This window comes from Elephas maximus, chromosome 13 (genome assembly GCF_024166365.1).
Source record: "Elephas maximus indicus isolate mEleMax1 chromosome 13, mEleMax1 primary haplotype, whole genome shotgun sequence".
Classification (NCBI taxonomy): domain Eukaryota; kingdom Metazoa; phylum Chordata; class Mammalia; order Proboscidea; family Elephantidae; genus Elephas; species Elephas maximus.
The window spans coordinates 54,354,700-54,379,890 of record NC_064831.1 but is presented as its reverse complement, the minus strand read 5'-3'; the positions used below and the strand labels follow the sequence as shown (position 1 = coordinate 54,379,890).

Sequence of the window (25,191 nt, the reverse complement as noted above, 5' to 3'; positions counted from 1 at the left end):
CCCCCACATTCCCCCAGACTCTAAGCTCCATCAGGCCAGGGACCTGGTCTGTGTGTCAGTGGTTGCTTCTGATGGGCTCAATATGTAGAAGGAACTCAATGGCCATGGAGGGGAGGGGGAGCCTGGGGAGGCAGCAGGAAGGGAGCAGGGGTTGCTAAAAGGTTGGAGGAAAGCCTGCAGGGGTATAACAACAGGAATCTTCCAGGGGCCTTCAGGTTAGACACCTGTCTCTTGACTCCTCCCACCCCCTCTAGGGAGCCGGAGCACTCTGGGCCGGCTGTGAAGACCTGAAGCCCACAGCTTGCAGAGGACCAAGACAACAAGAGAGGAAGGCTGGGTGTGAAAACGTCCCTCCCGACACGCCCCAGCTCCTGTGGGCGGCCCTGCTTGCTGGTGGAGCCCCCAAACCGGCGCCCAGGTTGGCTTAGCCAGCTCCGCACGTCTTGGCTCAAGCCCTCGCCCTCCGCCGCCGGTACATACAAAGCCCCCTTTCAGTGGCAGGGCTTCTGTTGGGCGGCGGAGGCTGCTCAGGAGGTTTGGTTAACCCCGTTAAGAAAACAAACAGCCCTGGGCCACGGGCGGGCCGGCGGGCGCCGCTGCGCACAGAGGCGTGATTCTTCTCTCCCAGGCTGGCTGGGGGACGACAGGGGCCCGCCACCTGGGGCTCCACCTGTGTAACCCTTGGGCAGCCCCTCGAGCCTCAGTGTCCAGATCTGTAGAATGGAGAGTTGTCGCGTGGATTACACGAAGCCACGCTGGCAGAGTTCAGCACGGAGCCTAGAACACAGTTAAGTCAATATTAGCTATTATTGTTTCAGTGAATTATACAAACCGGCTTTTTGTAAATCAAGATTGATGGGGTGGCCTATTGGCAGTTACATATGGGCCACCCTAATATAGTTAGTGATTTCTGCCTTGAAACAAATTCTACCACTCTTTCAGTATCCTGAAATTGCAAGGCTAGCTAAAAACTATTTCTCAGCTACTAACTGGGATCTGGGTTTTCCCTGATTTTCTCAATACTGGCAACCAGTGGAAAAAGAAAAAAAAAAAAGCAAAGAAATAAATTGGAAGCAGCGGTTGATGCAAATCAACTATCCTGTTCATCAAAACAGCCTTAGTTCTTACTGATTGCCTTTTTTAATAAGTACATTTTATAAATTTGAAATAAACTTGAAATAATAAGTTTACAGTAAACCAAAAAATCCTGTTGCTGCCGAGTCCATTCGGTCTCACAGCGACCCTATAGTATAAGTACACTCACAGTCCCCCCGCCCCATCCACGGTTTCCCTTTCCCAGGCTTCAGTTACAGCAGTCAACCGTGGTCTGGGCTCAGCTGTACTGAACATATACAGACTTTTTTGTCATCATTATTCCCTAAGCAACACAGTATAACAACTATTTACATAGCATTTACATTGTATTGGGTATTATAAGTAATCTAGAGATGATTTAAAGTATAGGGAAGATGTGTAGGTTATATGCAAATGCTACGCCATTTTATACAAGCGACTTGACCATCCTCGAATTTTGGTATCTCTAGGGGTCCTGGAACCAATTCCCCGAGGATACAAAGGGATGATTGTATACTAGTATTTTGTTTTCATTGGATTTCAGTGTAAGATGTTGTCTAAAAAAACAGTTCTACTAAAACCTTTTAAATTCATAAAATAATCTAAACCCTTCATTTTATACATGAGGAAACTGAGATGTGAAGAAGGGAAGTGGGTTCTTGAAGGCACCTCAGCCAAGCGTGTCCTGCCTGAGCTCTGAGAGCAAAGCTTGGCTCAGGGCAGGCTGGCGACCTGCTTCCCAGGGGGAAGGCAGGCTCTAGACCCAGGGTTCCAGCCAACAGTGTCACTCCTAGGGCCCTAGGGGCCACCTGCCCCATGCCCAGATATGAGAGGCAGTTCGCCTGCTTCAGATAACACAACCCAGGGCTGGCTAACGGGAGCAGGCAGAGGTCACCCCAGCCACCTTGCATCCAAGGCAGCACAACTTTCCGGGGAGATTTTTCTGGTAATAACAATGTGCCCAGCACTAGGTTCAAGGAACACTCAGGTACCGTCAGGTAACAGGGGTTTATTATGAAGAGAGCTGTGGGACCAAGAACTAGGACAACAGGAAAGCCAGGCCAGAGGCCAGGAGGGGCCACAGCTCCAGGCCTTGAGCTCAGGACTGGAGGTGCCCCCTACTCACAGTCTAATCCTGGTTGCTGTTTGTGGCTTCTCTCTCGGTAAGCAGAGATTTTGGTCTCTGTCATTAATGGTCTCCAGCTACTCACTGAAGCTGCTTCTGTCTCTCAGCTACTGCTCCTACTATCCAACTGGGCAACCCGTCATGTATGTCTGAGGAGAGAGTACCTCACAGGTGTCAGAGAAACTCAAATGCCTACAAGGTCAGGTGGCTAATAAAATGGGACTTGTCCTTAACAGGCCTACTACATGGATTTTGGTATTTAAGAAAACAACTTAGTGGGTTAGTGTCTAGGTTCCTCTTGCCCCCCTTGTCTGGCTTGTGTGGGATATAGTGGGGCAGACAAACTGAGTCAAGCAGACTGGGTTCAGGTTTAACCCTGGGGTGGGACTTTGGGAAAGCTGCCTGAGCTCTCTGAGCCTCGATCTTTTTAGGTGGAAAATAATACCCACCTGGCAGGGCCATGGTGATGGGGTTGGTCGTGGTGGTGGCGGCTGCTGAGTTGATGCAGACTCATGGTGACCCTGTGTGTGCAGAGCAGAACTACTCTATAGGGTTTACAAGCCTGTGATCTTTTGGGAGATCGCCAGGCTGCCTTCCGAGGTACCTCTGGTTGGGTCTGAGCCACAAACTTTTCTGTTAGCAGTCAAGCACTTAACCATTTGCACCATCCAGGGACCTTGGTGATGGGGTACCTGTACTTGTTGATTCTGACTTACAGCAACCCTATGGGATAGAGTAGAACTGCCCCATAGGGTTTCTAAGGCTGTAAATCTGTACAGAAGCAAACTGCCACATCTTTCTCCTGTGGAACAGCTGGCGGGTTCCAACGGCCAACCTCTCAATTTGCAGCCAAGAACTTCACCACTGCACCACCAGGACTCCTCGGTGATGGGATAGTCCTGAGCACAGTGGCTGGCTCAGAGTAGGTGTTTAGCAAATGGCAACTCTTCTAGTTAATAACATTTTTAGGCCCTGGGGTAGGAGGGGGCTGTTGGGGACAGCACCTGTTCTTGGCCGCCAGGTGCCTCGTTTTTCCTGGTAAGGCTGCCAGTGCTCCTGAGGGAGAGCTGCTGGTTTGGCCCCTGTGGTTATGGCTGCTGCTGCTCATAGTGGAAGAGGAAACGGAGAGCTCAGGAGCTGGAGGGGCAGTCATTTGGAAACAACTGTCACGTCTCTTTAGGGAAGAGACTGGACAGGGTTTTTCAGATTGGACAGGGTTTTTCCGGACCCAGACAAAGTGCATCCTATGGAGACCAAGTAGCCAACTTCCTCTCAGCAGCTGGCTTCCTGCATCCTTGGTGAGGGGGCTTTCTTTCTGTCCCAGAGGTCTGGGGTCTCAGCCAGGGGCATTTCCACAGTAGGCAAGGGTCAAAGGGGAGGAGGCCCATCTGGGTCTATCACCTGGCAGCCTGCAGGCCCGACCTGGGGCAACGTACACTAATTCTGCCCCTACAGCAAGGCCCAATGAACCCCAAATTAGCTCAGATTTCTGAATGTCTTGGGGGGAAAAAAAAAAACAAACCAAGATCTGGCCCTCAGTGGGCTCACAGGCTCAAGGGGCAATAATCAGCTGGAGCTGAGGAGCAACCCGTCCCCTTAGGCCACCTTTGGGGGTGGGGAAAGATACCAAGAGGAGCAGGAACAGCTGGTCCCTGACCTTAAGGAGCTCAGCACCCACGAGGTTAATGAGGTCACCTAAGAGACAACAGTACAGGAGGATGAGAAAGACCAGAGATTGAAGAGGAAGACAGGATGGTGCCACTCGGAAGAGGTGGGAAAGAGGCAGGGCTCATGTTCCAGGCTTGAGCTGGGCTGGGGAGTGGATCAGAGAAAGCTTCCTGGAGGATTTACATGTAAGTAGGCCTTAAAAGATGCACTGAAAATAGCTTTATTTAAAATTTCTGATTATAAATACATAGAAATTTCAAGCAATATAAGATGGCATAAAAAATTAAAAATAATGCAAAATTCCATCCCTAGAGGCAATCACAGTTCACAATTCAAATCCACATCCTTCCCATGTATAATTTTAAATAAATGTGAATCATACCATAATGCAATTCTATAACCTGCTTTTTTTACTCAAAAATACATAATAGAGTGATTTCCTTGTCAGTGAATATAGCTATGTATCATCTTCATTGGCTGTATAATATCCAATTGTATGGCTGTACCATAATTCACTTAATCCCTTTTTTTGATGGACATTTAGATTGATTCCAGTTTTTGTAACTGTAGATAATACTGTGATGCACATCTTTGGATAGCCATCCTCATCGATTTCGTTTCCAGAAGCGTTGTCTATGGGGATCCTCAGGGAAAGATCTGATACTGGTAAATGTCCTCTCTATGTCCTTACACTTACACGCCCATCCACGATGTTGAAGAATAAAACAAAACCCACTGCAGCCGAGTCAATTCTGACTCACCATGACCCTATAGGATAGAAGAGAACTACCCCATGGGGTTTCCAAGGCTGTAATCTTTATGGAATTAGACTGCCACATCTTTCTCCAGTGGACTGTGGCTGGTGTATTCAAACCATTGACCTTTCGGTTAGCAGCTGAGCATTTAGCCACAGCGCCACCAGGGTTCCTCTCAATGCCTGTTTCAGACAGGTATAATTCTGAGACTGAAGACAGGGACAGGGGCTGAGAATGAATGCTGCAGGTACAACACCCAGCATTCACAAAGGCTTCAAAGGCTACACAGAAGTGAGAAGGTTAAGAGCATATTTGGAATCAGTTTCCATGAGGTGTTGGCCATTGTTTTGAAGGAATGGGAGACAAATGAGGGAAGGTAAGTTGGGGTCTTACCTTCCCAGAGGACTATGAATGCCAGGTGGCAGTGTCTGCCAGTGGAGAACAATCATTCAACAGTTATCTATTTGGCACCTGTTTTGAGCCCAAGTTCCTGCTGGGGGCCATGGAGTGATAAAGACATACACCTCAGAGAGCTTACAGTTTGGTGGAGAGAGCCAACATAAAACCACACAACCGGTATCACAAGACATTGGCAGGTGATGTACGCACCGTTCTCGGGGTCCAGAAGATGGAGCTAAGCTGTTCTCATCCATTTCTAACGCTCAGCTTACGTCTGACCTTGCCCAAACCTGGAGCAAAGAATCCTAGCCGGTGTCTCCAAAGACAAAGCATACAGTTCAGGTGCATGCCAACTGCAGCAAAGGTGTTTCCTTCTCTGCCCCAGGACGGTTCACAATTATCTCCTCCCTTCCCTTCCCTTCCTTTCACCCTAGGCTGGTGAGTACTGGTGGGAAAAATCCTTGGGGCTTGATGCCCCTTGAAGCTCAGGGTCTTCAACCTCATGTGGGCCCTAAGCATGCTCAGCAAAGGACACTCCTTCCATCACCGTCCTCTCTCCCCTCAATCCAGACACTGGCTGCAGCCTTAGCAGATATGTCATCTTCTCACCCTTTTTAAAATTTGAGTTTCTGCAAAGGCATTCTTTATTTTCTTTAGGGTTCCCTGCTGTAGGTAACATTTAGAATAAAAATCTTCTGGAAAGAGTTCAGAAGTTATAAATATCTATGTGTAAGTGATCCTTCTACTCCTCTCACTTATGATTTCACCAAATACTTACAATGAATACTAGGGTTCCTCCAGCTCACCTTTGGCTCTGGTCTGCATCGTTAGGGCTCTGGAGCCCAGAGAGATTCTTGGGGAGATAACCCAAGGGGAAGTGTAGACCTGTCTGTCTCAACATCTCTAATCCACTAGACTCCAAATGCACAGATAAAATATCTCTGACAACATTTTAATTGTCAAGCATGAAACCTTAGCTTTTCTGCCTTCCTTCCACCTATATATTTCTTTCCCGCAGCCTCACAGTGAGGCTTCCTCTGATCACAGTAACTCCCTCCTCCTGGGTTCTGGACTGCATTTTCTCCAGGGCTTCCAGCTGTTTCCTTTGGACCCAACCCCTGCAGAAGAAACTGGTTTGAAGGGTAGATTTTCTCCAAGATCAGCTTCTGATGGTTATTTCCTTCCTCTCCCCTTAATCTTATTAACACACTCAAGTCAGCCCAACCTAAACTACAACAAAGCCCCCTTTTACTCTGTGTCTCCCCAACCTCTAGCCACTGCCTCCTCTTCCCATTCAGAGGAGCCTCTTAAACAACATGGTCAACACTCACTGTCCCTACTGCTTTCCCTCCCAGCTGCTCCAAAACCATTTTGCCTCCTGTGTTTCACCTGTGTTGTGAAGGACTTCTCTGTCTACCCCAACATCCAGGTCAGATTCCTGGTGTCATGCATGCCCCCTCCCCTCAGGCCTCTCATCAAATCAATGACTAGACCCCAGTGGTCCCATCTCCACCTCCCAAGCCTCTTCCTGCAGCCCCAACCCATTACTACTGCCCTCCCCAGCTCTCTGGGTGGCTGTGATGAGCCTGGCTACTCTTCCCATACACACGCAGCAACTAGAACTCCAGAAGCTTAACAATAAAATATCAGAAATAGATAACTGAATGGAAGGACAGAGAAGTAGAATTGAATCAATGGGAGAAAGGATCGGGAAAACAGAGGACAAATCCCTTGATACTAATTTATTTGAGGAACAACCAGAAAAAAGAATAAAGGAAAAATGAAGAAAGTCTAAGAGTTACGTGGAACGCCATCAAGAGAAACAATCTATGCATGACTGGAATTCCAGAATAGGAGGAGACAAGAAAAAGCATGGAGAGAATTTTCAAAGAATTTCTGGCAGAAGACTTCCCTGATATCATGAAAGATAAGAAGTCTTCCACCCAAGAAACTCAGCAAACCCCCATACAGGATAGACCCCAAAAGAAAGTCACGAAGACATATCATAATCAAACTTTTCAAAACCAAATACTAACAAAGAAATCTTGAGAGCGTTCCATGAAAAGCAAAATATCACATACAAAGGGACACCAATAAGACTAAGCTCTGACTTTTCTGCAGAAATCATGCAGGCAAGGAGACAATAGGATGACATATATAAAACCCCGAAAGAAAAGAACTGCCAACCAAGAATCATATATCCAGCAAAACTGTCTCTCAAATATGATGGCAAAATGAGGATATTCCCAGATAAACAGAAGTTAAGGGAACTTGTAAAAGCCAGACCAAACTTACAAGAAATACTAAAGGGAGTCCTTTAGACAGAGAACAAACAACATCAGATAACAACCTGAGACCAAGACACAAGATAACATCACCCAGAAACCAGCCCAGACAAAGAACTCTCAAAATTAAAATAAAGCTACAATGCTGAAAACAAGGAACTGGAGCTGTCAATCTGAAATCAACAAATGGTGTAGTTATAGAACTTCCATATGGAGAGGAAGTCAAGGCAGTATTAAAAAAAACTCTTTTAAACATAGGATGATAAAGGTAAACCTCACAGTAATCACAAAGAAAATGAACAAACCTACCCACCAAAGTAAACAAAAAGAAAAGCAAAAAGATCCAGTAAACACAAGATCAACAAAAATGAAGGAAATGAAAAGACAATGTATGAACAAAAAGAACTCAACACAGAAAATTAAGCAGGACAAAGAAACCGTCAACACCACAAAAAAAAAGCATAACAAAATGGCAGCAATAAATTCATATTTATCGATAATCACACTTAATGTAAACAGTTTAAACACAGCAGTCAAGGGACAGAGTGGCAGGATGGATTAAAAAAAAAAAAAATGACCTACCAATATGTTGCCTACAACAGACAAACCTTAGACACAAAGGCATACAAAGGTTAAAAATCAAAGGATGGAAAAAAATACATATCAAGCAACCAGTAACCAAAAAAGTGGCAATATTGATTTGATAAAACAAACTTTAAATCAAACTCCCCAATCATAAGAGACAAGGAAGGACATTTATATGATGATTAAGGGATCAATCCACCAGGAGGATAGTTGGAGACATTAACACACCACTTTCAAAGATGGAGAGAACAACTAAAAAGAAACTCAGCAAAGACACAGAAGATCTAAGTAACATGATCAACCAACTTGACCTCATAGACATATACAAAGCCACTCCATCCAACAGCAGCACAGTACACATTCTTCTCCAGTGCACATGGATCATTCTCTACAATAAACCATTTCTAGGTCACAAAGCAAGCCTCAATAAATTAAAAAATATCAAAATAATGACAAGTCACCTTCTCAGACCATAATGTTATAAAATTAGAGACATTATCAGGAAGAACAAGAAAAAAAAATCAAACACTTGGAAAATGAACACCATGCTTAAGAACCACTGAATAACAGAAGAAATTAAAAATGAAATATGAAAATTCCTAGAATTAAACAAGAATGAAAATACAATATACCAAAACCTTTGGGACACAGCCAAAGCAGTATTCGCAGAGGTCAATTTATACCAATAAACACACACATCAAGAAAGAAGGGCCAAAATCAATACCTTCCCCTTACAATTAGAACAAACAGAAAAAGAGCAACAAAAGAAGCCCACAGCCACCAGAGGAAAGAAGCTAATAAAGATTAGGGCAATAATAAATGAAACAGAAAAACAAAACAATCAACAAGACTGGAAGCTGGTTCTTCAAAAGATCAATAAAATTGACAAACCATTGGCCAAACTGACAAAACAAAAAAAGGCGAAGATGCAAATAACCCAAACAAGAAACGAGATGGATGACATTAACAGCAGAAACAGAAATAAAAAGGATCATAATAGAATACTTTGAAAAATTATAATCCAACAAATTGAAAACCTAGAGGAAATGGACAAATTCCTAGAAACACACTATCTACCTAAAAATTCTGAACAGACCCATAATAAAAGAAGAAATTGAAGAGGTCATTTAAAAAAACTACCAACAAAAACAGAGCCCTGGCCTGGATGTTTTCACCGGAGAATTCTACCAAACATTCAGAGAAGAGTTGACACTAATACTACTCAAACTATTCCAGAACATAGAAAAGGAAGGAATACTCCTGCATTCATTTTATGAAGCCAGCATAACCCTGATAACAAAGCCAGGCAGACACCACTAAAAAAGAAAATTGTAGACCAGTATCCCTCATGTACACTGACATGAGAATTCCCAACAAAATTCTAGCCAATAGAATCGAGCAGCATATCAAAAAAATAATACATCACGACCAAATGGGATTCATACTACGTATCCAAGGATGGTTCAACATTAAAAAATCAATCAACGTAATCTACTACATAAATAAAACAAAGGAAAAGAATCACATGATTATCTCAATCAATGCAAAAAAGGCATCTGATAAAGTCTAACACCCATTCCTGATAAAAACGCTCATCAAAATAGGAATAGAAGAGAGATTCCTCAACATAATGAAGGGCATATACACAAAACCAATAGCCAACACTACTTTTAACATAGAGAGACTGAAAGCATTCCCCCGAGAATGGGAACCACGCAAGGATACTCTTTATCACCACATTGTACTGAAGTCCTAGCTAGTGCACTAAGAAAGGGAAATAAAAGGCATCGCGATAAGGAAGAAGTAAAACTATCTCTATTCACAGATGACATGGTCCTACACGTAGAAAATCCCAGAGAGTCCACCAGAAACGTCCTGGAACTAATAGAAGGATTAAGCAAAGTGGCAGGTACAAAGATCAACATACAAAAATCAGCTGGATTCCTTTACACTAAAAAAGAGAACTCCAAAAAGGAAATCAGGAAAACAATACCATTTACAATAACCCCCTAAAAGACAAAATACTTAAGAATAACTAGGGATGTAAAAGGCTTATACAAAGAAAACTACAAAACGCTACTGCAAGAGACTTTCATAAATGGAAAAACATACTGTGTTCATGGATAGGAAGACTTACCGTGGTGAAAATGTCAATATTACCCAAGGTGATCTATGGATACGATGCAATCCTGATCCAGATTCCAACAACTTTCTTTAAGGAGATGGAAAAACTAATCACCAACTTTGTATGGAAAGGAAAGAACCCCCAGATAAGTAAAGCATTACTGAAACAGAAGAGCAAAGTAGGAGGCCTCACACTACCCAATCTCAGAATCTACTATACAGCCATGGTAGTCAAAACAGCCTGGTACTAGTACAACGACAGACACATAGACCAATGGAACAGAATTGAAAACCCAGAAGTAAACCCATCCACCTATGGATACCTGATCTTTGACAAAGGGTCAAAGTCCATTAAATGCGGGAAGGGACAGTCTCTACAACAAATGGTGCTGGAAAAGCTGGATATCCATTTGCAGAAAAATGAAACAGGGTCCATAACTCACACCACACACAAAAAGTAACTCAAAATGGATCAAAGACCTATATGTAAAACCTAAAACTACAAAGATTATAAAAAAAAATATAGGGACAACACTGGGGGTCCTAACTTATGGCATAAATAGGATATCAAGCATAACTAAAGATGCACAAATTCCAGAAGATAAACTAGATGACTGGGACCTCCTAACAATCAAATTCTTATGCTCATCAAAAGACTTTATCAAGAGAGTAAAAAGGGAACCCATGGACTGCGAAAAAATCTTTGGCAACAACGTATCTGATAAAGGTCTAATCTCTAAAATATATAGAAAACTTCAACAACGCAACAGAAAGACAAGCAACCCAATCACAAAACAGCCAAAGGATGTGAACAGACAATTCCCCAAAGAGGACATTCAGGCAGCCAACAAATACATGAAAAGATGCTTGTGATCATCAGTGATTAGAGAAATGCAAATCAAAACCACGATGAGATACCATCTCACCCCTGCAAGAGTGGCAAACCAAAAAAAAAAAAAACCTGTTGCTGTCGCGTCGATTTCGACTCATAGCGGCCCTATAGAACAGAGTAGAACTGCCCCATAGGGTTTCAAAGGAGTGCCTGGTGGATTCGAACTGCCGACCTCTTAGTTAGCAGCCATAGCTCTTAACCACTATGCTACCAGGGTTTCCTGCAAGAATGGCACTGATCGAAAAACAGAAAACAATAAATGGTGGCAAGGTTGTGGGGAAACTGGAACTCTCACACACTGCTGGTGAGAATGTAAAACGGTACAACCACTATGGAAAATGATACGGTGCTTCCCTTAAAAAGCTAGAAATAGAAATACCACATGACCCAGCAATCCCACTCCTATGAATATATCCTAGAGAAATAAGAACCGTACATGAGTAGACACATGCACACCCATGTTCACTGCAGCATTATTCACAATAGCAAAAAGACAGATGAAAAACCACCTCAGTGTCCATGAACAGATGAATGGATAAACAAGCTACGGTACATACACATGATGGAATACTACATAACGATAAAGAACAATGATGAATTGGTGAAACATCTCACAACATGGATGAATTTGGAGGGCGTTATGCTGAGTGAAATATATCAATCACAAAAGGACAAATATTGTATGAGACCATTATTATAAAAACTCAAAAGAATTACACAAAGAAATAATCTTTGAGGGTTACCAGGAGGGAACGGGGGGGGGGGCGGGGAGGGGAAACTGCTAATTAGATAGTGGACATGTGTTAACTTTGAAGGGGAAGACAACACACAATATAGGGGAAGTCAGCACAACTGGACTAAAGCAAAGGAAGCCACTGAGAGATGGGAAACCAGATGAATGGAAACGGGGACCCCGGGGTGGGGGAATTGCTGACACATTGCAGGGATTGCAACCAACGTCCCAAAGCAATTTGTATATAAATTTTTTGAATGGGAAACTAATATGTTCTGTAAACTTTCACCTAAAGCACAATAAAATGTTTTTTAAAAAATGATGTGGACATGTTAAAAAGACACAGTAGAAGTCTGGGACAGTTTTTGAGAATCAAAATAAATCAAAGCAATGGATTGTTAACTTTGAGTAAAATAAGAATCTGTGCATCCATAGTGATAAACAAGTGGGTTAAAAAGTAGGGAGAAGGGACACTTTTTATCTCTCTACAAATAATCTGTAGGAGAAAATAGTAAATTTACAGTGGTGAAATTTGGCAGACATCAACTTAATCAAGAGATCAAAAGTTAACATCACTGTTAATAGATCAACTGACCAAATATCATATACCAAATTAAGATGTACCCAAGACACATCGGTTCTGTGATATTCCTGCCAACAATGCAAAACCCTAATCGAATTACGTGAAAACGCTCAGACAAACCCAAATTGAGGAACCATCTACAAAATAACTAGCCTGTATTCTTCAAAAATGTCAAGGTGATGGAAGACAAAAGCAAGGTTGAGGAATTCTTTCAGATTAAAGATGACTAAAGAGACAACTAAATGTAAAACATGATCTTGTACCAAGAAAGATAAATAACTACCAAGGACATTATTGGGACAACTGAGAAAACTTAAATATAGACTGTGGATTAGGTAATAGTGTTACAGCAGTGCCTGATTTTCCCACTTTGCTAGCATGCTCCTTTTTGGACACAGGCAGTAAAGCTTCTCTGAACTGGAAAAGGTTTAGGGGATCTTGGGTTTTCCTATTTGGAGGCAGAGTTTGTGAAGATACAGAACTGTACTTATGGTGATAAGGTATAAGAGAATGTCCTGTGTTTAAAGAAATGCCTACTGAGGTTTTGGGGATAAAGGGGCACAATGTCTGCACATTACTCTGAAATGATTCAGAAAATATAATATGCAAATGAAGAGAAAACAAATGGTAAAAAATCAACACTTGGTAAATCTGGGTACAGGATACATGGGAGATCTTTGTGATATTCCTGCAACTTTTCTGTAAGTTTGAAATTATATTAAAATTACAAAATTTATAGAATTACAAAAATATCAAGAATCCAACAACAAGGGATGAGTCAGGATTATGGTACAGTCACTCTAAGGAAGCCTTACATTATATAGCCCTACAAATAAGGTTTGTGAAGGGAGATGGCACTGTAGAAAAAAGGCTTACAATATATACAATGTTGAACCATCAAAGCAGGGTACAGAATATTTTGTGCGTATCATTACAACTATGTCAAAACAACTACACAGGAGAGATTAGAAGGATTAGATCAAAGAGAATAATAGGATATTGGGGAGGTAGGGAAGAGACTGAGTGGCTTTTTCCAAAAAACTCAACCTGTTGAAAAAAATACTTGGCAGTACTGGCGCATCCCCGGCGTGGGGACGGTGTGCTAGATGTAAGGCCTGTTTCCTGCGTTCTCCTGCCTCAGGCTGCCCCTCCCCAAACCTTAACCACCCACCAAAGAGAACTGACAGAACAGGTCCTGGAGCCCCCTCGGGCAGGGGCATCTGCGCAGCGGTGGGTTCTGTTCCTGCTGAGCCTGGTGGTAGGGCTGGGAATGGGAAGACTCCCATGGAAGGCAGTCACCAGGTCTGACCCACTGAAGAGGCTCAAAGTCCATTCTCACCAGTGTAGCTCAAGCAGCTGTGGAACACTGCTGAGCAGCTGAGCAGGGAGCCCAGTGATGGCTGAGCTGAAGGCAGGCTTCCCCTGGCCACATCAGCTCAGACACAGCTCGCATGCCCTCGGCTCGAGTGCCCTCAGCTCACGTGCCCTTGGCTCACGTGCCCTCGGCAGGGGCTCTGGCTAGCATGCTTCCTTTTGGGCACCGACAGTAATGCTTCTTTGAACTGTGTGAGGTTTAGGGACTCTCGGATTACCCTATCTGTGGCAGAACGCCTGGCTCTTGTGTCCACGGGGATAATGCATTACGTCCTTATCAGTCCTTTACACCTTAGTATGAACAGGGCCACTGAGGACATGTTCGATGGGTAGCAAAAAGGTCCCGAACATATGACTCCGCTATCAGAGGCAAGACTCAGCGAGCCCCAGGCAGCGTTGGAAGTTAGCGTAGGAGTAAAAACAGAAGGTCTGCCTTCCTTGCAGAATAGCTTTTGTCCCTCTTGTTGTAAGAGACATCTTTATGACTCCTTCCCTACAGGACTAGGACTAAGGATTAAAACAAGTAAGAAACCCTCAGAACAGGCAGCTGGGGCAGGCAGAGAAAAAGAAACCCAGTTCCATAGGGAAGCAGCAGCACAAACTTGTCAACTCCTGCGGAGAGAAACTTACTATACCTGGGAAACTTCTTGGCTAGGAGGATTTCAGACCTGCTTCCCAACTGCTCCCCAGCAAAAAGCACCACCATTTTGAGTCATGTGACCTGATTTGAAAATATTTTATTACATAATCTTTTCATGGCACCATCAGGAGTAACAGGAAACGTTATTCCCAGTTCCTAAACCACACCCTGAAAAATATACATTTGTATTTATATATTTATATCAATTCCCCACTCCTATTCCGTAATTCCACCACCTATTGTAGGTCTTGGCTTAAAGCAGGAAACTATTCTCTTAGATAAGAAAATATATATGGAAGCTAAATAAAATACGGTTAGAATGCTGGGACAGCTTGGCTGCAGGAGCAGACAGGAAGGGCAAGTCCGGGCCAGGCAGGACGCAGCACTGGGTCCGTCAAAAAGTGGAGGAAGACAGTGTATAAAATGGCAGCGTCAGGCAGGTGGGCTCTGCTGTCCTCAGTCCGTTAAGAGATGGCCTTTGCCTCAGGAAGGAAAGCTTCCCAGTACTTTGCCAGCTGCAAGGAAGCGGGACGGTAAGCAGGTGCCTCCATCTAGGGGCAGAGCTTGAGCCCTGGTGCTTCTCAAGCACCTCAGCCACTCAAATGAAGCTGAGGCAGAGCTGAGGAAATCACTGGCCTGAGAGTGGGCCCTGGGGCAGACTGGCCAGCCAGCTACACTGTCCTCTCCCTCTCCCAGGCTGAGGGGAAGCATCCCTTTCTGAGCACCAAGTCCAAGAGCAATCTCTGAAGACTGACTTGGTTCTGCCCCAGAAGTAGCCCTGTGGAGGCCACAGCTTGGGCCAGGTCAGTGAGCTCCTCACAATGGGGGCAACTGTTCCACACACTGATTGGAGCCTAGACCTCAAGAAGGTTAGGTGCTACCACAGGGTGGCCACTCAAAGGATGAGGGGTTACAGACAGGAGAGAGACAGGGTTTGCCCTCAAAAACTAACTCATCATAGGATGAGGGCAGCAGAGCTGGGTCTTCCCGCTTAGGAAAAGACCCTCTTGGATGCTCTGTCTTAGAGCAACAGGGCCTACTTTCAATTACTGATAGCAGCAGGACCTCGCCCCTCAGATGCAGAACCAGCCCACCCTATCACCAAAGCCCCAAGTAGGCAGCTGGCCTTTGGAGCAGGCAGCAGAGGACGAAGGTCACGCACACTTACATACCTGCTGCTGTGAATACAGGAGTGTCTCCAGGTACTTGATCACGTGGTTTTTGAAGTCCTTGGATTTCTCTTTCTACAGGAGATAGGATTCTACACTGACCTGTCGTTTATTGCCGACCAAGGCCAAATACAGCCTCAGAAAGCAGAGCTAGCAGGTGGAACAGCTTCCATCTCCAGCCAAATAGCCTCTGCCAAGGCAGGTGAGTGAGGGGTGAGGGATGGGAAGAGAAAGGATAAAGGACTGGAGGGCATACGGCAGCTGCAAGCTTTGTTTTATGTCTAACTGCTCTGGTCCAGCCATGAGCGTAGCAGCCATTCCCGCAGGCGTGCATGCACACGCACACACGCACACACACACGGACTGTCTCGCCTGCTCATGATGACTGCCAAGTCACTGGCACCTCCATCTGTCTCCCTTCTCAGTATACTTGGACAAAACAAGGCTACTAAAACAGGCACTACACGCTGAGAAGTAGGATCCTCTATCTCACCTCAAACCGTATCACTTCTTTTCGAACCACTGTTGAAATCTTCTCAAAGTCCCTTTCATACTGAGTCACCCGAGACTCCCACTGGGAAGAAAGAGGGAAGAATGGCTCACTTAATATTATGGAATTGTTGTTTAGCCTTTACATTTGCTTAGCAACTCTACACAAGAGACCTTAATTGATCATTATGTCTGTCTGTCCCTCTGGGTGAGATCAGCTATCACAAGGGAATTCAGCACATAAACCACAGTCCAGCAGAAGGCCACCTGAGGGGCTGATGGGAACAGAGGTGCTGTGTGGAACTTAATTTCGTTCTCACCAGATGGGCACATATGAATCAGGTAGGGAGCTTTTCAAAGACCAGTGCCAGGACTCCACCTCCAGAGATTTGGATTTGGCAAGTCTGGGGTGGAGGGGGAAGAGTGGAGGGCCAGGCCTCAAAGCAGGCATGGAATGACCGTCAGGGGCTCCACAGGCAGTCACAGCCCTGCAGACGTGGTCACTCTCTTGCCTGCTGTAGGCTTCTGAGCACCTGGGTGGGAGGGGACCCAAGCTCATTCAGGAGCTGGCAGAATAGCCATGCTGGGCTGCCTGAGGAGACTCACCTCTGCGATCTCGTCCTTGGCCAGCTGCAGCTTGTCAGGCTTGTTGGCCCACAGCAGCCGGGCCTCAGCCTCCCGCTTCTTCTGCAGGGTGGCCTGAGCATCCTGCCAACGTTGCCATGTCTTCATGCGCTGGTCGAAGGCAGCCTGTGGGGGGCAGGGGTGGGGAGCACAACCAGCCCTTTAGGAGCTCCACTGGCTCTGCCCTGGAGGAGGCTTTCCCAGCAGCTGTGCCAAGGAAGGAATGAGCAAGGGCAGCTTCTGCAGCCATGTGGGAGTGCCCAGCTGGGAAGTTTAATGTCTAAAAACACAAGCTTGGGTAAAACTCCTCCCCAATCCTCCAGTGGGCCAGCGCCATGCTGCTTCATGCTACACCCAGGGCCAGATGGCTGGGAGCACAGAAGGTGGATTGATGCCAATGCCTGACACTAGGGCTTCTGAACTGTCTCCCTCAGTTCAGTCAGCCCACGAGTCTATACACTCTTCCTGAGTCCCTGCCATGTGCCAGGAGCTAAGAACACAGGGAGGAGTGAAATATACATAGTCCCACTTTCACGGCACTTGCATTTAACAGAGGAGGCTGATATTATATTAACAACTACTAACACAGAATTACAAGTGTGCCGTACTGAGAAACCAGGGCTTAGCTTGGGAGGTGTCAGGGAAGGCTAACCTGAGGAAGCCACTTTTAAACTGAGACTCGAACAGCATACAGGGTTAGACTGACAAATCTTTAGATAAACCTTAAAACTACCACTGAGACACCTTGCTTTCATCCCAACCATATGCTCAATTGCCCTAGGCTATCAAGGCCTCCAAGAACCTCCCTCAAAGTCTACTTGCTGGGTTTCCCTGTTTTCAGTGCCTTGACCACATTCAGTATTTCCAGGGAAGGGCAGCTGTTGGGTTAACTAACTGTCCCTCAACGCGGCCCCCCGCCCCGGCCCATTTTCTTTGTGTGCTGCAAGAGGCAGCCTGGACCAAAGATCTGTGCCTGGGGCCAGCTCCCAGCTCTGTTCCATTTGTTTCCCTTCCCTTCCCTGCAGAAGTCCTCAGTGTAGGCCTCTGACAAAACTTGAACCTTAGGGAGTGCGATGTCACTGAACTCACCGTCCCCAGCAGCACTGTCGCTGCTTTTCACCTGCCATTTCCTAACACTTTTATGTCAAAGGATTAGGTCAAGCGTGACCTTGTCTCCCAGTAAGACTTAATCCACTGGGCTAACAGTGGTCCAGCTCCAGGTTCAGTGAAGAGCAGGAAAGATCTGCTCATCTCTCCAATCCTACCACCAGCTCATGATCGTGAAGGGTCTCTGAGGAAAGGCCAGCTTACAGTTCTGTGCTGAGGCATGCTTCCCCAGCCCAACATACGGAGCTCTAGGCTAGGCTTCCCTCACCTCGCTACGACAGGCTCATCCTGACCCTGGGGTGTCATATCCAAGAGCTGTGCTCTCCAGAGAAGACCTAGAACAGTGCTCCTCTCTGAAAGCTTCCCCCAGAGAGGGCCCCTCCCTGGGGTGGCTCTGCAATCTAAGCAGTCAGACCAGTTCTAATTCCACAGTTGGTATTTGACAAACCTCTTATCACTCTTGAGTCAGCAGCAAAGGAAATAGCAAAGGGAGAGGACACCGTGCAGTCTCACAGGCTCTAGTTAGCAGCTCCACCTCAGAGGATACAGAGCTCTGGGAGCAGCAGCTCAGCTCCTGACACAACACAGGAGCTCGCCGGGGGGAATATGCTGGGTAGGGGCGGCCCTGCTCCAACTTAGGGGCTCATACATCCTGGTCCCACACCGAATCAGGGGGCAGACTCAGACCCTTATACAGGGTAGATGCCAGGCTGCTTCTTGGCTCTTTCCTCTGTCCCAGAGAGGCCATGCGAGACCTAGTATCGCTGCCCAGTCAAGCTTCCGTGGCTCCTCTGAGAGGTCATGGGAAACCAGACTGCCCTATCGCCAGGAGGAAAAGTGAGGTGCTTGACCTGAGAGGGCAGGCTGCAATGTTGTTACCAGTGTGGTCAGCACAGCAGAAGAAGGGCTCTGGTGACAAAGGCCTCTCAGCCCTCTGGCCACACTCCTCCATGCAACGCCAAGCCCATTCCATGTAGTTACCTGACTGCTCACACTGGAGGGACAAGTGGAAGCCAGCAAGAGCACTTACCAGGGCAAGGCCGCCGATGACTTAGGGAGGCAAAGACCAAAGGACTGAGGAATCACTGCTCCTGGGGCCCAAGACAGCAGGTCTGTAATAAGCCTCGCTTGCAGAAAGGAGCACAGAGGACGCCATCTAGCTTCAGCAATAAGGGGGAGCCTACTTGGAAATTCAATTTTTTTACTTGGAAATTCAAGAGTGGTTTTTTCTCCAAATGCATCTACGAAATTGGCTGTAGGCCTCAAAATGGCTCTATGACAACTAGCTAAGGTTAAATGTATTGCTTGGTTTATTCTTTTTCTCTCAAGAGTAGAAAAAGGTACACCTATTTACAAGCTGTAATGGGATGAAACTTTCTCGGAAGGGGGAGAGAAAAGGAAGATAATTAAATCCAGGGGAGGAGAGAGGGGAAAGGGAACAAAAGCTTACGCGGACTATGGCCAGGAGGCGGATGTAGTCACTCAGAAGCTCAGCCAGGAGGAAGAAGTCATTGTTGGCCTGTTCCTGGTGGAGCTGCTCAATTTTTTCTTCCACCTCGGCCAGCTGGGAGAGTGCCCGCGACAATGCCGTGTTGTCCTCGGAGCTCCCGAGCATGGCTAGACTCTTTGCAAACTGGGCTGTGTTCAGCGCTAGCTCTGGAAGGAGGGAAAGACAGCAGAGGCTCCTCTGATCTCACAAGGAAAGGGACGGGTCAGCTGGCACTGAACGTCACACCTTAGCAATGCTCCCCCCGCGTGGCTGGTAACTGTGGGCTCTGCAGCCAGTCACGTTCACCACAGTCACTTGTATTGACCACAGTTAGCTGTACTGATCATAGTCACCTGTACTCAGAAATTGAAGGGAATGCAGTCTGGTCACAAGGAGCAACATCGAGAGGTACCTGTCTTAAGTTTCACAAGGCTAGGCCTACCTGGAAGAAACCTCTCCAACATTCCCGGAGAACCGGGAGCCAGTTAGCACAAAAAGGCAAAAGGAATGACTCTTAAAATAAAGCTCACGTCTGCATTAGAGGGTGAACATGCACACCACATGGTCTTGCATGTTCTAGAAGGGGGTCAGCGAGCTTTATCTGTAAGGGGCCAGAGAGTAAACGTTTAGGTTTTGTGGGCTACATCCCCCTCCCCCCACCCCACACAATCCGTTAGCCCCTTACACCAGCCTCATGCTACTGGTCTGCTTGCTTCGAGTTCTGACTACTGGCGTATTTAAGGCAGAGAAGGAAAGCATTCAAACTTGGCAAACTTCGCTAGCTTTTAAGCTAATATCACTAAAGAAAGGTGAAGAAAGGTGAGGAGACATAAGGTTTCCCCACATTTACGTGTTGCTGGTTTGACCATGGAGCTAAAGCATACGGGGTATCATTTTGGATATAAGCCACCAATTCAAAACATATCGACGTGTACAGACACCTATGTACCAGATCATGCCGTATCTGGGATGGCTTCTCAGAACCCCTCCCAGCTAGAGCGTATGATGCCCACAGTGGCTGACATAGTTTCCTGCCAGGAAATGCAGAGCGTATCTTTTTCATCAGAACACCAAGGACCAGGTGGGATGAGAATTTCAACTGGAATGGTGAGAGATTTGGGAACAGCATGCCCTCCCGTCTCCAGCTCACCAGAGACATGCATCCCTCTTCCCCAGCTCCAAGCGCAGTGCGGAGGTTGTTACCTTTCCTATGGTTGACTAGAGTTTCTACAACAGCATGCAGTTTCCGTAAGCGCTGCTCCTCGCACTCCACCTCCTGGAGCTTCTCCTCAAACCACTGCAACACACAAGCCCAGAGCTTTAGTGGAGGTGACTCCCCCAAGTACAGAGCTCAGTTCTTCCTTAGCAGTTAAAGAGAAAAAAAAAAGGGACTATCTTAAAAAAAAAAAGGTCTCTAGTCTCAGAAATTTCAGGATTCTTCAGGGCTTCTGACCCATAAGCCTGAGGGGTGGAGGGTTCTGAGAGGCACCACGGTACTCACAATGTCTGATTCATTCATCTTGATGGTCATTTTGCTGACTGCATCCGTGGCTTTGTTGAACATTTTGAGGAGACCAGCGCCACTCAATGTCTGGGTACCCACCGCACGTGGCAGCTACAAGACCAAGAAGGCGGGGATGGCAAGTTATCTGCTGCCCCTATTTTAGGTTCAGAAGAATTAGTATCCATCAGATGGCATGCCCAAAACTTGCCAAAAAATTATTTGAACTGTAGATTGTTTTCAGATTCAGAGGAATCCACAACTAGCACATACAGAAGGCAAAATTAAAAAAAAAAAAAAACGATGCTAAACAGAATCAGCAAATTTTCCAGCTTTTGACATTACGTGCAGAAAGAAAGTAGACTGCTTTGTGGCCAGGTAACCTCACGTTGAAATTTTCTCCCCACTCAGGCAGGAGCTACATAAATGTCACACAACTTTTGTTGAAAGTCAAAACTTCCTTTGGGTTAGCATACTTTGCACACAGCTGGACATAATAGGTCTTGAGAGACTCTGAAGTTGTGTTTTAAGTTCCTTCTGATTTTCCTCAGTGAACAAAGGTTCACGGAGAGGAGCATTATTTATTCAGACCGAGGCGATTTTTAGAGATGACCTAGATATGCCACTCATCGGCTCAACAGCAGTGGGTTTGGTGTTTTTTTGATTAGATAAGCCAAGTCTGCCAAATATTTAGAAACAATTTGATTGGTTCAGTCTTCCCACTACTTTCCTAAGGCATACTGAAGACTCTAGGTAGTATATCATGCTAAAAAACTGGATTTTAGCGCCCAGGACTCTAGGGCAGTGGTTCTCAGTTGGAACCATTTTACCTCCCAGGGACATCTGATAATGTCTGTAGACACTGACGGGGTACTACCGGCATCTAGTACGTAAAGGTCATCCTGCGGCGCACAGGAAAAGTCCCCACAACAAAAAATTGTCTGGCCCAAGGTGTCAGTTGTGCCGCTGCAGAGGAACCCTGCTCTAGGGGGATGAGGTGGGAGGGAGAGAGGCAGGAAAAGGGAAGAATGGATTGAGGAATGCCCAGAGGATGGACTGAAAAATTTAAAGCTGACAGAGCATTTTTAATTTAAACATTTCATCTTGGAGAAAAAAAATCCCATATACTGAGTACCATTTTACTCATTAGGGAAATATAGAAATATCTCTATATGCAAATTATAGAAAAATGTACAAATAAGAACAAAATGACAGACCTACCCTGTCACTTACTTCCTTTTAGTTTTCTTTCCTGAGATAAAAGCCTTGTTTTATTTCATTTCTTTTGATTCTTAGTGACTTGCATGTTTCTATAGCTCTATCTATACGCTGTTTTATGTTTTGCTTTTTATAATTCTTTCACTATATGCTTGCAAGTACAATCATTTCTGTATACTTTTTGTTTATGGTAAGAATAAAGTATTTGTTGTATTGATATATTTTACTTAAATCCTCAATTGTTAGCATTTGGGCGGTCTCCAGTTTTTCACAATCATGAATAGCCTACGCATAGCCTGTAAAAAAGACTGTCCACTTTAATAAACGCTTTTGCTACATGGCAGTTCTATGGTCTGTGGTAATTGGTTTTTAACCAGTGCCCCTCAGCTCCTGGCACAAAAATAGGCATTCAATTTGAGCCAAGCAGTAACCTATGAAAGACATGCCAAGGACTTGCTAAATGGATCACTGTGTTGATGCAGTAACACAAAACTAGGTTGCAGTTTGATCTCTACAACCAGTTTTTTTGTTTTTCTTTTTTGGCAAGGGGCTTCTTTCAATTCAAAGGCTGAAAGACACTTATTACACTTGAGGGCTCATGAAACTAGGATATAGTCTGTGCTAGGCTATGAACATGTTAAGTGCTCAAATATTTGTTGAATGAACTAGTTTCATTTCACTAGGAGCAAATAAAAATTAAGAAATTCAGTTAGTACAATACTAACCTCTTCTTTTTCCAAGAACTCCCTGACATCAGGGTCCTGTAACATGGTCGGATGATTCACAATCCTCTGAAGATACCTGAAAGGTGAACAGTTAGCGTCTGGTCAGTTAATCTGGCTCTGCGAGGTTGTGGACGTCACACAGTCCTGGTGGGAGCACTATGTTTTCATTACTTTAAAATGCCCTCAGATAAGGCATTGCTTGGAACCACATTCAAGTTCATGTTCTTCACATTTCCAAAAGGGGACAGAAAAATGACTGGTCAGAGGGAGATCACAGAGTCATTCATACGTGACTAAGGAGGAGAATATGATTGTCTGCTCACTCAAGACGAGGAAAGAAAAAAAAAGGTGACCTGTTCCTGAGGTGCGAGGTCAAGGACTCAGGAAGAGGCAGCAGAGCTGTATCTCCACTGACTCCAGTGAACAGCTCAAAATGAAGGCTTGGCTTCAGCGTCTCACTTGTTCTCCTGTTAGTCAGGGAAATGGCTGTCGCTTATGACACTTACCTTTCTAGAGCAGCCCTTCGTTTTTCAAGAAATTCTGCAGAAGAAGAATCTTCCTTCCCAACTTTCACTTTTGTCATTCCTGGAATGGAATTTAAAAAAACAAAAATCACCATAAATCATGAAAATGATAAATCTGCATTAAAAAAAAAAAGGCAACAAGGGCAGTACTAGAAAGCACAACCTACCCTATCAAAAACTGCGTACAAGACTTGAATAGACACTTCACCAAAGAAGATATACAAATGTTCAACAAGCACGTGACAAAGTGCTCAACATCATCAGCCATTAAAAAAAAAAAAAACCTGTTGCCATCTAGTGGATTCCAACTCATTGCAACCCCACAGGACAGAGAAGAACTGCCCCATAGGGTTTCCAAGGAATGGCTGGTGGATTTGAACTGCCAACCTTTTGCTCAGCAACTGAGCTCTTAACCACTGCACCAGCAGGGTTCCTCATTAGCTATTAGGGAGATGCAAATCAAAACCACAATAAGATAACCACTTCACTACTACTACGATATGAAGAAAAAAAAAATGGAAAATAACAAGTGTTGGAGAGGATGTGAAGAACTTAGAACTCTCATCCATTGCTGGTGGGAATACAAAATGGTACAGCCACCGTGAATTCCTCAAAAAGTTAAATATGGAACTACCATATGACTCAGCAATTCCACTCCTAGGTACATACACAAGGGAACTGAAAGCAAGAATGCAAACGGAAACTTGTATACCAATGTTCATTGCAGCACAATAGCCCAAAGGCGGAAACAATCTAAAGGTCCATCAACAGATGAATGGATAAAGAAAATATGGTATATACATACAATGGAAATTGTTGTGGTCAGGTGACATTCAGTTGGTTCTGACTCATAGCAACCCTATGTACAAGAGAATGAAACACTGCCCAGTCCTGCGCCATTCTCACAATCATTGTTATTCTTAAGCCCATTGTTTCAACCACTGTGTCAATCCATCTTGCTGAGGGTCTTCCTCTTTTTCACTGACCCTCTACTTTACCAAGCATGATATCCTTCTCCAGGAACTGATCCCTCCTAATCACATGTCCAAAGTATGTGAGATGTAGTCTCACCATCCTTGTTTCTAAGGAGCATTCTGGTTGTACTTTTTCCAGGACAGATTTTTTCATTCTTTTGGCAGTCCATGGTATATCCAATATTCTTCACCAACACCACAATCCAAAGGTGTTAATTCTTCTTTGGCCTTCCTTATTCATCATCCGGCTTTCACACGCTTATGAGGCAACTGAAGACACCATGGCTTGGGTCAGGAGCACCTTGGTCTTCAAGGTGACCCCTTTGCTTTTCAACACTTTAAAGAGGTCTTTTGCATCAGATTTGCCCAATGCAATGAGTCTTTTGATTTCTTGACTGTTGCTACCATGTTTATTGTGGATTCAAGCAAAATGAAATCCTTCACAGCTTCAATCTTTTCTTGTTCATCATGATGTTGCTTATTGGTCCAGTTGTGAGGATTTTTGTTTTATGTTGACGTGTAATCCATACTGAAGGCTATAATCTTTGATCTTCATCAGTAAGTGTTTCAAATTCTCTTCCCTCCCAGCGAGCAAGGTTGTGTCATCTGCATAATGCAGATTGTTAATGAGTCTTCCTCCAATACTGATGCCCTGTTCTTCATTTAGCCTAGCTTCTCGGGTTATTTGCTAAGCATACAGATTGAATAGGTATGGTGAAAGGATATGGCCCTGATTCATACCTTTCTTGATTTTAAAACACGCAGTATCCCCTTGTTCTGTTTGAATGACTGCCTTTCGATCTATGTACAGGTTCCTGATGAGCACAATTAAATGTTCCAGAATTCCCATTCTTTGCTATGTTATCCATAATTTGTTATGACCCACACAGTTGAATGCCTTTGCATAGTCAATAAAACACAGGTAAACATCTTTCTGGCATTCTCTGCTTTCAGCAGGATCCATCCGACATCAGCAATGAGATCCCTGGTTCCACGACCTCTTCTGAATCCAGCTTGAATTTCTGACAGTTCCCTGTTGATATATTGCTACAGCCACTTTTGAATGATCTTCAGCAAAATTTTACTTGCATGTGATATTAATGATATTGTTTGACTATTTCTGTATTCGGGT

General features: G+C 44.8%; 1 protein-coding gene and 1 long non-coding RNA gene across 2 annotated transcripts in view; both read right to left on the bottom strand.

Moving 5' to 3' along the window:
• Positions 1-1,049: 1,049 nt before the first annotated feature.
• On the bottom strand, positions 1,050-14,295 carry LOC126087816 (uncharacterized). Its single transcript, XR_007519881.1, has 3 exons — positions 14,235-14,295; positions 2,650-2,721; positions 1,050-2,349 (listed from the first exon to the last, which is right to left on the bottom strand). It is a non-coding gene; the product is annotated as an uncharacterized LOC126087816 (long non-coding RNA).
• Positions 14,296-14,316: 21 nt separating this feature from the next.
• SNX1 (sorting nexin 1) overlaps positions 14,317-25,191 on the bottom strand; it is a 37,702-nt gene continuing 26,827 nt past the window's right edge. The window contains exons 7-15 of the mRNA XM_049905642.1: positions 23,068-23,146; positions 22,562-22,637; positions 20,619-20,732; positions 20,321-20,414; positions 19,079-19,284; positions 16,504-16,647; positions 15,902-15,982; positions 15,412-15,483; positions 14,317-14,754 (exon numbers count right to left, since the gene is read on the bottom strand). Coding sequence (XP_049761599.1) covers positions 14,704-14,754; positions 15,412-15,483; positions 15,902-15,982; positions 16,504-16,647; positions 19,079-19,284; positions 20,321-20,414; positions 20,619-20,732; positions 22,562-22,637; positions 23,068-23,146 — 917 coding nt within the window. The 3' untranslated portion in view covers positions 14,317-14,703. The remainder of the gene's footprint in view (positions 14,755-15,411; positions 15,484-15,901; positions 15,983-16,503; positions 16,648-19,078; positions 19,285-20,320; positions 20,415-20,618; positions 20,733-22,561; positions 22,638-23,067; positions 23,147-25,191) is intronic.